At 45.2% G+C, this 13,233-nt stretch overlaps 1 protein-coding gene across 4 annotated transcripts in view; it reads right to left on the bottom strand.

Annotated features, from left to right (window-relative positions):
• Nucleotides 1–369: 369 nt before the first annotated feature.
• dtx1 (deltex 1, E3 ubiquitin ligase) overlaps nucleotides 370–13,233 on the bottom strand; it is a 36,105-nt gene continuing 23,241 nt past the window's right edge. For all 4 annotated transcript variants that reach the window (XM_084023870.1, XM_084023872.1, XM_084023871.1 and 1 more), the window contains exons 4-10: nucleotides 9,260–9,321; nucleotides 8,947–9,108; nucleotides 6,577–6,638; nucleotides 6,329–6,487; nucleotides 5,578–5,739; nucleotides 4,476–4,565; nucleotides 370–4,378 (exon numbers count right to left, since the gene is read on the bottom strand). In XM_084023870.1, the coding sequence (XP_083879996.1) occupies nucleotides 4,154–4,378; nucleotides 4,476–4,565; nucleotides 5,578–5,739; nucleotides 6,329–6,487; nucleotides 6,577–6,638; nucleotides 8,947–9,108; nucleotides 9,260–9,321 (922 nt within the window). In that variant the 3' untranslated portion in view covers nucleotides 370–4,153. The remainder of the gene's footprint in view (nucleotides 4,379–4,475; nucleotides 4,566–5,577; nucleotides 5,740–6,328; nucleotides 6,488–6,576; nucleotides 6,639–8,946; nucleotides 9,109–9,259; nucleotides 9,322–13,233) is intronic.

Raw genomic sequence — 13,233 nt, 5'->3', positions numbered from 1 at the left:
CTCTACAAGGACTTTTATCAACAAACTATGCTATGATATTCTATAACATTTTAGATTTTTATGACGTACTATCCTAATATGTTGTCTACATACAATGAGTATTTTGACATGTATTAACTTATGATGAAATGTATATGGAATTGCACATTTATAAGAATTTTCTGACATAATGTTCTATTGGTTCAACATATAAAGATTACAATACAAGACTTTTCTCACTACTTTTGATACATTATTCTCTGGCTTGACCATAAAGCAAATTTACTGCCAGTTCGAGTTCATACTGCATGTAAAGACGCTGCAGAGCTAAAAGAAGGATGACACGCCACCAAGTGGTGAAAAACAAGAGGAAGCCAAGGTGACAAAAGGTCAAACAAACTACCCATCCAGGGCACATTTATTTTTCCACAAGAAACACACAAACATGCAACAAGGTTGATCACAATTCAATAAAGACCGATATATTAAGAAGCCCTTTATAGTTGAATCAATGTCTCTCTATATCTTGCATTTAATTGATCTCAGTTTCTCATTTTTAAAAATAGCTAAATAAGTTGACACCGTTTAAGAGAAACCAAATGATTTGAAAAGGTCAATTAAAAATGGAAAACCGTCCGATGTTTAACGTTTGCTGAAAAGAGCTGAGGAGAGCAGCCAAACGCTGCCTCGTCCCCCGAAAACTCAGACGTGATATAGAGGGAGAAAAAAACACCTTTCTAAGTAACTGGAGTAAGATGCAAAAAAAAAAAATCCACAGTGCTAAATCACCAGAAAAGCTACGATGTTTTTCTTTTTTTACGTATCGCCAATAAACTCGCTCAGTTTGGTAAACATGCACCTCTCAGAGAACATCGCTGTATCTTTAAAAGGACACGAACCTAGGATTTCTGTTTAAGATGCGACACACACACACACACACACACACACACACAGACACACACAGACACACACACACACACACACACACACACACACACACACACACACACACACACACACACACACACACACACACACACACACACACAAATGTTTCACTTATAGAGAGAAGTAGAGTTTGATACTTTGAGAGTATACAACCGTATACTTCACACCGTATCTCACTAGTAATCAAATGGAGAAGATATGGAATGCATCTTAATCAGAGTAATAAAGCAATGTTGTGGAATAGTTCTTTTAGAGACAATCATCAATCAAAAAACAAAAAAAAGACATCAAAAATATATGTTTTCTTATACATAGAATGAATATCTCCGGGTAGGAAAACCCCCCGTTCTGCAGAATCCTCGAGGTCGGCACCCCGGAAAAGAAAACCGTCATTTAAAACAAAGCTCCGCCTTCTTGCTACACATAAATCATGTATTAGATCTTAAAAATAGTAAATTGCATATACACCGTCTCTCTCTCTCTTAATCAGCCCAACCACACATCATTCATCGTCCCGTAGATTCTATACACACCTGAAAAGTCTAAAAGGCCTGCAGCTGCGAGGCCGACATGGAAAGGAAAGGTCAAAAAGAACGTTTTGGATTCTGGTTGATGAAACTTCTCTCAACGTGGAAAAAATTCCCTGATAGGTTGGAAGCATTCGCTCTTGCTGTCCTGTTATTATTATTATTATTATTTTTATTATTATAAAGGGAGTCGAAAAGGTTGTGAAGGAGAAAAACTTGAGATGGAAAAAGGCCAAACAAATAACTGTTTTCAACACCTGGGTCAAAAAAGAAACTGAAGTTTTAGGGGTTTGTTTAAGCCTGTACACAGAAACGTACTCTAAAGGCCCTGAAAACGTGTGTATTTATACATATAACAACATAACAACCAACAATATCATGACTGACTGATCCATCAATCTGCACAGAGCGACGTAGAGATGGTGATGGCTCAGGTCTGGCCAAGAAATGCATATTAATAATTTAGCCCTAATGTGTGAAGCAACTTCATTAGCAAGCTTCAGACATTAGTACGTTCCATTTGCTTGTTTTGGAGGAGAATCAGCAGACGAACCGTCCAGTGGGAATAATATCATGAACACAAACATCTCATGGGAAATAACAGAAGTGTGTTCAGGTTTTCAGGGCCTTTAATTCAGTGTACTTCTACTTCTACTGACTGAGGTCAACAAACACGGAGAACGGAGCTTCTGTTGAACCCAGGTGAGCCGTTTTCACCTTCAAACTGAACAAAGACTGCTGACTGCATCCTTTCAGGGGAGGGGGAGGGGGGGGGGCGGACATCTTCATGCTGCTAAAGCTCCCCCACCAATAATAAAGACACATTTACTGTATTTATTGGAGTCCCGCAGGGCATCAACTACACAGATTCTACATTAACGACAGCAGCATACGCTAAGACTACTCGGAATATAAGACGTCCATAACATGTCGTACATATTTCAACAGTCCCTGACATCCTGGCCGACTCCTCTCTGCCAGATTTCATGTGTCCATGTTATAACGTGTGCCTGTGTATAGATATGTGGGCCAGTCGGTATCTTTATGTTCACCATATAGAAGAGTATAAAAATAAATTAAACTTACACCGTCGACTCAAATTGAGCTTAAAGATATATCACCTCTGCAAATGTAGATCATATATAAGCCTATTTTTTCTAAAGCATCGCAAAGCCGGTTTATAAACATCAACTCAAAAAAAAAAGAGATAGGTCGAGTTGCAATTTAAGACATTTTTCTGAAAGTTACTGATTAAAGAAAACCGCTGCCTCAAAGTGCCATGGAAGACTATGATTCACTCCAAAACGAAGCTCACAGCTGGGCGCCGACACCCACAACCCCCCGCTCATTAAAACAGATATATTTATGGAGAATTATGCAGCACTGGGTTATCTTTTATCTCCGAGTGTAGAAGCAGCACAAGATCTCCTCAGAGGAGCTGGGAAAAAAAACTTTACCTCACGGGCAAAACATCTGGGGGAGGAGGGGGAAGAGGAGGAGGGGGAAAAAGTAGTTCCTAGCTCACGACATACGAGAACCAGGTTCCTGGAGGAGGAGGAGGAGGAGGAGGAGGAGGAGGAGGAAGGCCGTACAGCACGCTGGGAATGAGATGTTTCACCGCTCAGACCTCCAAAGGAGAACCGTTGGAAGAGAACGAGAAGCCGGCGTTTCTCCTCAAGGACCTGCGTTATTACCTCGGAGCACGTGATCGCACTCGTACGGTCACAATGATGGATTGAGCCGACTCCTGGATTCGCCTCCCGACAGGGAGGAGGAGGAGGAGGAGGAGGAGGAGGAGGAGGAAAACCAACGCAGGCTTTATATTCGCAGCGGTCGACTTCATCGGCGTGTCAACAAAACAAATGAGTTTAACCTTGGAGCGTAGCGGATCCCGCCTTGGCCCGCCAAGTCGCCAAAAACGCCTCGTCACGAGCATCAAACTGCCTGGAGAGATGCTCGTTTCATCTGTGTCTGCAAGGTTAAACCGCACAACATACGTTTATCACCAAACACCAATATGTCAGTCTGTTATCTGTCTGGAATCTACTTCATGCACTACAGAACACACGTCCAGCTTAGAGGACAGCCGTCAGAAGAAAACAAAGAACTCAAAGAAATCCTATCACAAAACCAAGTTTCACCACTTCACTTTCACTGATAGTTACTGACTAGAGAAAAGGGAGGAGGGGACATAAATAATCTATTCATTTGGATTCATCAAAATGCTGAACTTCTCTTAAATTTCTCCTCACAGCATCGAGCATCAGCTGATTGGCAGCAGCTCGCCTGATGCAGATGTCGGGCCTCCCTGGTGATGCAGCGTTCGTCCGGGCCATGCGTTCGGGAGTTTGATGCCTTCGTGGAGCTTTGGACGCTCGTCGAGTGCAGAGGAGCAGCTTCTCATCTAAAGTGGGTTAAATATCTTTTCCTACGACAGAAATCTTTATCTTCTTCAACCCTCTGAGAAGATTTGGCATGAGCGAGTCATGCTGGCATGGAGAAAAGACAGCGAGGGTGGGGGGGGATGTTGACCATAACCACAGTCATGTATGTCGCTTCCGTCCGCTCTGCTGCCGCCGCGTCTGCAGCTACTTTTGTTTGTGGGAGTGAAGAGTTGTCGGCCCGTCATGCAGTGTCCTGTCCTCCGGGAGACGGCGGCGCTCCGTTGGGGTTTCCCGTGTGCCGGCTCGGCCGGACCGTCAGTCCTTCAGGTTGTCCTCGCCGACGCCCTGGGCCGACAGCTCCGTCAGGACGTTGTCCAGGTAGTTGGGGTCCGGGTAGCCGTGGCCGGTCAGGTTGGAGCCGAATTCTGTCTTGTGGTGGATCTCGTTCCACACCACGGTGTCCGACTCGCCCGTGGTGCTGGACGTGCCGATGGTGAAGATGAGGCGTCGGTCCCAGGCCGTGATCAGCAGCTTCAGGACCTGGAGGGAGGGAGGGAGGAGGGGATTATCCCTCTGAACGTACAGAGAACCAACCAAACACAAGCAGGGACAGAGTGTAGAACCACTGCTGTCTCACCTTCCTGCCCTTCTCGTTGTCGGGCAGGTAGCAGTGTCGAGGGAACCCTCTCGCACTGAACTTCTTCCCGGGGTTGGGGTGCTCGTTGGTCTGATGAAAAAAAACATCACACCGTTACAACTACGACTCCATCGATGAGGAAATGTCAACAGCCCCCGCGGGACGAGCTTCATCGTTCACGCTGCTGACAGAGGCCATTTGTAAAAATAAAATCAAACATTAGAGCTACACTACCGTAAAAAATGATCTCTTTACATATTATATAAAAGAAAGTTCCCTTCAAGGCTTCGAAATGAAAAAAGAGGCAGCACTGAAATCTGCTTGGCAACTCAACCTCCCAGATTATTCCTGGTGAGGGTTAAACTGCAAACAGGGAGCAGCGATTCCTTTATTAGACAACACACTGACACACAACTGGGGCAGATTAAAATGTTGCACTGACTGCCTTCCCTGTTTGTAACCTGCAGAGGAAACCCATAAACCCATATGAGTGCAAAGCAGCAGAAAGATACCAACTGTCCTTTGTTTACTCCTGTGATAATTCTCTCTGGTGTTATTCCCTCTTCGTCCACTAGGGGGACGTGTGGAAAAGCTCCTCTCAGCAGTCAGGAAGAAACAACCTTCATCTCACCAGCAGCAACGAGGCTGCAAGAACATGCTCTCCTCCTAACCCATATGTGTGAGAGGAGTCGCCCCCTCTAGGCCAGTAGACAGAATGACCGTTTAAGGCACTCCAGCATGGGCCTCACTGCCTGGTTGTTGTTCATGAGCAGGCGTTAACGGACCCCAGAGAGGAAACAGTAATAACTGCCTTTATTAGTATAATAATAAACTGTGTGCTCGTGTGTGCAGAAACAAACACCATCTCAAGTCTCTACAGCTGTTAAAGCCGACTGACAGCTGATGCAAACCTCAGAAAAACCTCAGAAAAACCTCTCTTTCCTTACGTCTCTCCATACAGTCCCGGTGGTCGGAGGGTAGTTCAAATTAAAATGTCACAACACCGACAACCCAACTAACGTGGATGAGCAGCCAACAGATTTAGAGAGGAGACACAGTGGACCAAGGCACAAAAGCATGGTGGATGAGGTGAGGTTCTGACCTGGATCCCGGCAGGAATGTCGTAGACGATGCGGATGGTCTTGGCGTCGGGGCAGCCGGGCAGGCAGTGGGGGATGACGTGGTACTCCATCTTCCCTGGAGGCTGCGTGCCCGTTTTCTCCCCATAGATGGTTTTGCATGTTGGACACTGAAGGCTGCCATCCTGGTTTAAAGAACACAAATGAAAAAATGTGGTGTTAAAGCAAACTCTATACTTTTATATCAATGATGATCAAATGACTGTATAATTGGAAAGGGTTTCAAAAATAATAAATATCTACATTTTTCCTGCTTAATTGTGGGCATTTTCTACATAAACCATCATAGATAAGCACACAGAAAACAGAATGCATCTAGCAGACATGAGGTTTTTCCTGCAATCTGTAAATGTCAACAAGGTTCTCTTAGATACTCGACGATGTCCGTACCAGATTTTAAAACTTTGGACCAATCGGAACATATTTCCCTCCATCACACTGGATATAAACACTGACTCGTTTCTGCGTGAAGCCACCTCTTCTTCACGATCAAGAGGCACATTTCTATTTCATGCATGTAAACTGAACTGATTTTACAAAGTCTTGCTGTGGAGAGCGCGGCGACGGATCCGATGAGACCGTCTAAGATCCCCATCTGTGCTCCGCGACGCCGGAGCCCGACCGCCTGCCAGTCCGGCAACACGTCGCGGGTTTTTGCAATCCGAGCTGAGAGTGACATCACGACAACGTCTGGCTGGCGGTGCGTTTACCCACCTTATTGCCGTTGTTGTACATGGCCACCAGGCACAGCAGATGGTACATGTGCCCGCACTTGCCAAGTTTGCCCACCAGCTCTGGCTTGATGCCTTTGTGCTGCAGGATGCCTTCGTAGCCCGACGCCATGACCAGCCTCTCCATGCAGATGGTACAGTCCTGGAAGGGAAAAACACCACGTATGCGGATTTATCAAAGGGTCGCAGAGTGCAGAAACAAAAAGTCATCCGTGTGGGTCGTCCTCTCACCTCCTCTGGCAGCACTTTGATCTTCTCCGTGTATCGGCGCACCACATCCTCTGGGTTTTTGCCTTGTCACGGAACAAAGCACAAGAGAGATGAGATGACTTATTACACCCACAGACCACGAGGAGGCATGAAAAAGGGCAACCGGACGGCATTTGCTTGTCATTTGAGCACGAGAATCACAGCCGGCATCTTGATGGATGACAAACATTTATCAGAATCAGCAGCCGCTCTGTTCTAAGAATTTGGTAACACTTTGGATCAGGGACCAATATTAACCATGAACTGGTTTCTTAGCTTATTCTTATTAAGTGGTTTACAACAACTCCCTAACTCACTATCAATAAGCAGTGATTAGGAAATTATTGATGGAAAACTCTCACAGTAGTTAATGACCTAGTAGTTGCAGAATAAGGCATTAGTAAGTGATTTATAATGGCTTAAAAATGCCAATATGCTACTAATATGCATGCTTATAAGAAACTAGTTCATGGTTAATGTGTTCCCTAATCTAAAGTGTTAGAATTTTTTTGTGGATCAGGATTTAAAAAAAAACACACACAATAAGTTGATCGTGGTGAGTTTTCATTATCGGGATAATCGTGAATATCAACTTGAAAAAGCTGTTTAGTTTGATATCATAGCAGAGAAATAGAGCCTGATTTTAAAGAAATCCAGGATACTAAATACATATATTTATGATTTACGAACACAGTATTTTATTGTTTTTCACTAAAAAGAATGTTCACTAAAAAAAAAAAAAAAAATCTTATCTGTGATGCAATAAAACATTTGTTTCTTAACAAAATGTAAAGTGATTCCTGTATGTTTTAGAGCCTTTTTAAGCACATTTTGACGATTATCATGATATTTTCATATCGTATTTTCTTTCCTGATAAGAGTGTGAGTGTGAATGTATTCCACATGTCTGATGTTGAAGAGGAGGTCACCTTCAAACGGGCACATACCAACCCAGCCATCCCCACTCTGTTAATCCAGCCAGGCTCGCATGGCTGAGAGCACACCCGGCTTACACCCCTAATACGCTTACAGGCAACCTCTTTCCCCGGAGCCTTTGTTTGTTCATTTGAGGGACGGCCAGGGAACAGAGGGAGAAAAAACATGTGGAGGTATAAAAGAGGAGGAGAGAGAGAGAGAGACTGGAGGGAGGAGAGGAAACAGGGAGAAGGAAGAAAGGAGGAGGAATACAGAAGACTCAATGATGCATTTTTTACAGCATCGCTATGACGGCTTCATTAGCCGGATCAAAAAGCCTCTCTGACCTTTTTCTGCACAGAAAGCAGAGAAGGATAAGCCCCAAATCTCCCTGCACGAGAAAAACCACATCTCCATTTCCTCTCGCAGCGCTGCAGCATCTCAGGGGTCACGGGGTCACGGCAAAGACTACAGATGCCTCTCTAGCTGTTGAACGTTATGACTGATGCCGTCTTATTTTGTTTGATTTACAGGACCGACTCTTATAGATTCCTCTTGGTGTATATATACTCTTTGGTTATGTTTTAAAAAGGTAATTTCCTAGTTTCCAAGGAATGTCCCTGAAAAGAAACGTTTCATTTGGAACTAATAATTTGGGGAATTAGAGCTGAAACGCCAGAATGGCTTGTGGGTCTGACGTTAGCATTTAGCTCAAACCATCAGCTTCATCAGAGATTTAGTGTTCCGTCTAAATATTCACACATTATTCATTCATCCTTGGAAATGATGACATTTAAGGAACCTTCCTATAAATGTACAGTCACACATCAGGATGCTAAATGATAGGAAACCCGTAACAATACAGTGTCTGCTCCGTAGGGTTGAAGAGGACGACCTCGCTGATCAGTCTCACCGATCAATCAGGACAAACCCTCCCCCGGGAGCTGATCGGTTTCCACGGCTTCCATCGACCAGCACTTACTTATTCACGCACAAACACCAGCTCGCTGCAGCACGCCCTTAATTGTTCTGTTCACTTCCCTTACAGCGGCCTCTCGTCGATCTGCACATAGTACACCTATAAACCCTGTTACAGTAACACTTTTCACAGCATTAGCTCATAAATCTGAACTAGCGATCATCATTACGCTTTATAGGAGCTTTTTGAAAAGGTAATGGAACGCTTCCTGTCTAATCACCGGCCACCTCGGGCGAGCTTTAGATTTATGGTCGCTGAGCTTAAATGGGAGGCGTTTAGAGAACAATTACGGAGCCGTGATCACAACCAACAACAGGTTTTGTTTGCACGCTAAAATAACAGCTGGTGTGAAAGAATCCTGCAAAGCGTGGCAGGACAGAGAAGAGTCTGCTGCACATCGGAGCGTTGTGAACGTAACACACTTTAAAAACCAGAATGGCAGCAGTGACGGGTCTCACCTCTCCTCAGGTGCTTCTTCTTGGTTTTGCGGCGCATGCCATTGATCCCCGACACCGGCTTCATGTCGCTCTTATTGATGGGCGGGGGGTGCAGGATGGGCTTGGGGGCCCGAGTCAGGCAAACCGGCAGACCTGCAGCGCACATCAGGATACCTGTCATACCTGACACACACACACACACACACACACACACACACACACACACACACACACACAGAGTGGAAAAAAGCATCGGTTTGTGTTTGTTTTTTGAGATCAATAAGACTTTGAAGACAAACAGCACTCCCTTTAATTGATTTCTGAGCAAACTGACCTGCGAGTGCTGGGTGCACTGGTCCAGAACCAGTCAGGTTCTTTACTGGGAGGGCAGGAACCCTACAAGAAAGAAACAAGAGGGTTATTTGGACGGGTGTTTTCATCGTACGTTCATTTAGGGTCAAGCTAGCGCCTCTAGTGGCCGTTTGGACACATCGAGGGTCTACAAGAAACGCTGTATTTGACCTCTGAAATGGACAGCAAATTGTCCCCCATCGTGCACCGCTGTCTGTTACGCCACAGCTGAGAGAAGTGAGAACAGCAGCTCGCTCTGCCAACACAAAAAAAACCACCACTCCCAGTCAAACATGTCACATGAGCTCCACCAGCGAGACGGTGGCGAGCGTGATGGGATGAGACAGCTGGACTCGTGAGCGAGGCGTCAAAGCGGAGGCTGATCCGGGCCGACGTTTGGAGAGGCTGGCCGACACAGACGACAAAGACTCTTCCAGATCTGCCGAGCTGCACGGCGGACAAAAACACTGGAGGCCTTAATGCGAGCGTTGGAGTCAGCGAGTCTCTTTTCCTGAGGGTTGGAACCTCAAATGAAGCGGCGTCCGGCAGGAAGACCACAGGACGGGCAAAGCTTTTCTTTCAGCGAGCCAACTCGAGAAACAATAACAAGTGTGTTCATTAAAGCTGCACTGATATCTTGTTTTAAAATCACGGGTTTTCAAACTGTGGCCCACACATTGGTAATCAGACTCATACGGTATATGCTGGGGGGAAAAATCAACAATATCTTTGTATTTTCATATGAACATCAAATTAAATTCCTCCCAACGTTATGCCCCGCTATCCTACAGAAGATAGATATTCTTCAAATGGAGATTCAGCTTGACTTTAAGGCCACATTCTGATTAGTTAATTAACCACACGTACACGACTGCGTATTAACTTAAATCTCTCTGCCCTTTGACCCTGAAGCGACAGACATCTTCGGCCCGGCGGCTCTCAGCCGCTTCACGAATCCGCATCAAGAGACCACTTTGATATTAGAGTGTGTGTTGCTGTGCCAGGGGGAGCCCTTCAATAAGCGGAGTGCAGGAACAGAAAGGGACGGCGAGGCCGACGTGTCCCACGGCAGGGATTCACTGCCTGTCCTGTCTCACCACCGCGGGACCAGAGACCCGGACCAGCCCACTCAAAACAAGCAAAAGTACAGCGACGTGCAGTTGTGATGTCAGAGGTGTGAAACCGAGACAGAGTTTGACTTTAGTTGCCCTGATTTCGTTTCTAGCAAAAACTGCAGAGAATGATTTTCACACCTTCAACCGCAGACTCAATGGATGACGTCAGTTCAGTGTATTTCTGTGTCCCAAATGGGCAATTCAATAGACACAACATACTACAGTACATACAGACAGATATGTACAAGTAAAACAAATAAGTTAGTTGTCTGGAGGGCTAAAAAGATGAGTCAATAAAACCAAGATACACATGTCCATAAATAAGGTAGATATAAGAAGAGGAAGTGGATACTGGTGGGGGATTTAATACTTGGATAGAAGTACTTAATGCAGAGATAGATAGATAGTCACCAGTCTATACTCAGCTGAGCATCACTCAATTAACCTATTAGGATTAGCTGTCCTGTCTGAGGAAATCATTCAGGGTAGAGGAAGTGACAAACATGAATATCAAGAGGTAGAGAGTGGTTGGTGAAAGCAGAATGTGCTGCTCAATAAATGAGATGCTGCCAAACCGTGTGCATAAACGTGCTCTTGGAGCCTAAATCGAAGCAAACACACACCCCGAACCAGACGCCTCCCTTTGGCTGCATGTATATAATTTGACAAATAATTTTCATTAGAGGAAATGAGACGGCCGACACCACAAGCCCTCACACCGTCTGCACACACTCTCTACTACAAGCAGCACGGAGGATCTGTCAGGGATCCATAGCATAACATTAATTAGAAGCGCTTCTCATCTTTATTGCTTTCCAGAGATCCTGCCATCAGCCAGAGAGCGCGGATTGTGTAATAAATATTCAACGTTGATGAAACAGCTGCTGACTGTGTGATTGCAAAGCCGCCAAAATGAAAATAAAAAATCCTCCGGCAGCTACTGCTGATCGTTTGCAGCTACACTGAAAGAAACAAGCTAACACACTTAGCTACACTGTTGTATAATCCGAGGCGGATCGAGCCACAACTTCCCATTGGGAGAGTGTGATAACCGGTGTATGCACTGCAGACATGGCTCTGTCCCGTGTGCAGCAGCTGCTAAGCTGTTCTCCCCCAGAAATAAACACCTCTGGAGGCACTGACCTGGTCTGTGCTGACCTTTCACCTCCTCACGCTCTGCTGACGATCCCTAATGCTGGATCAAGGATTTGGCTCTTCCCTCTCTGACACCATCATCACCACTGGGAGGACTAATCTCTCATTTCTATGCTCAAACAGTCAGAGCAGAAAGCATCCGATGACGCCGAACAAAAGGCTGCGAGGGTCCGCGCTCGCCTCTTACGAGCAATCATAACTCATCGTCAGCGTGAAGAGGAACAGACCTTCGGCCTCTCCACCACAACACTCGGGTTTTAACGAGGCACCTTCGGCGTACGACGCTGGACTTCGTCACCTCTGCAGTTTTTTTTTTGTGTGATTTCTCTTTGCTTCCTTCCACCCTGTGATAGAGGACGGCCGCGGAAATTCTGACCTAAAACCAATTAAGTGATAAATCCAGCCGTTACACACCAACGCCACATTATTTATGGCCCCTGTCGGGTTGAGGTCGCGGGGGTCGCCGTCCCTCCATCGGTCTCCTGCTATCACCCTTTTCCTGGAAGAATCTCCCAACCTGCCTCGAGGACTTAATCAGAGTGAGAGCGATGCCATTCTCTAAATAGAGGGACCGCATTAGGCCTAGTTAGGAAAGTGCTGATATCTCCTCATCGGTTTATTATGCACCATAAAGACAGTGAGAGGGTGTTGGAGAGAGAGGGAAGTCCAGGAGTGCTTAATTGCATATTGATGTGATTAGCGGGAGGCAACCCCTTCCCCTCATCCACTACAACGCACCTGAAATACAGAGAATAAGCAATACTGACACCAAGAATTGCATCAGTTTGGTCCAGATAAGCCCTCATGATTTATTCATTAATTTCAATATTCATTTGTGTGTGTGTGTGTGTGTGTGTGTGTGTGTGTGTGTGTGTGTGTGCGGTGCAGCAGCTCACTGAGGGATAATGATGTCTGCACTCACACAGCCCTCCGGCCAACACTGAGCTGCCGAGCCGTGTGGAGAGCGTGAACACAGCCAGCGGTGGCGTGCACGTTCAAGCACGCTTATTCCTTTTTCTTTTTTTTTTAACGAAGACAATGCTGTGCATGTACTTCTTAACGCAGTAAATAAACACCGGCGTGCATAAAGAACCTTCGCAAGAGGAAGTGGTTTGGCTGACAAAAAAAAAAAGGCATGAGAAAAAATTCCCCAGAGATCGTGTGACATTCTGTTCCTTCTACCTCAAAATGTGTTGTTTTTTTATATCTATATCTATAGATGATACATCTTTTTTTTTTGCTTCTAAAATGTGAAACTTTGCAGCTTTTCTCATGAAAATAATCTGAAATTGAGCCTCTCGGTATATAAAAATAGAAATCTAGTGCAGCCTTTATCTGTCGCTGCTAAACATGACCTTGTTTCACAGGTCCTCGGTTCCTAACAGGTAACATTCGATGATCCAGCGGGCTGCGTCACGCCGTAACAAGATAAACTGTTTACACAAACCAGCAGATGGTGCCACTTCTAATATTTCTGCAGGAAAGGAAGATGCATGAAGCAACAATAAAAATAAATAAACAATAAAAAGATCAATATTTCAGCATCCTCAATGATACTCGGATCATAAAAACATATTGTTGTTGTGCTAGCGTACAGACAGATGACGTCCACCTCATTTTAAAAAATGAATATATTAATTATGGTAGAAATCCACTCGTAGATCAGAGACTGGATGTTTGTGTAACA

This window comes from Eutrigla gurnardus, assembly GCF_963514095.1.
Source record: "Eutrigla gurnardus genome assembly, chromosome: 13".
In the NCBI taxonomy this organism is placed as follows: domain Eukaryota; kingdom Metazoa; phylum Chordata; class Actinopteri; order Perciformes; family Triglidae; genus Eutrigla; species Eutrigla gurnardus.
This window is presented reverse-complemented; position numbering and strand designations above follow the sequence as displayed.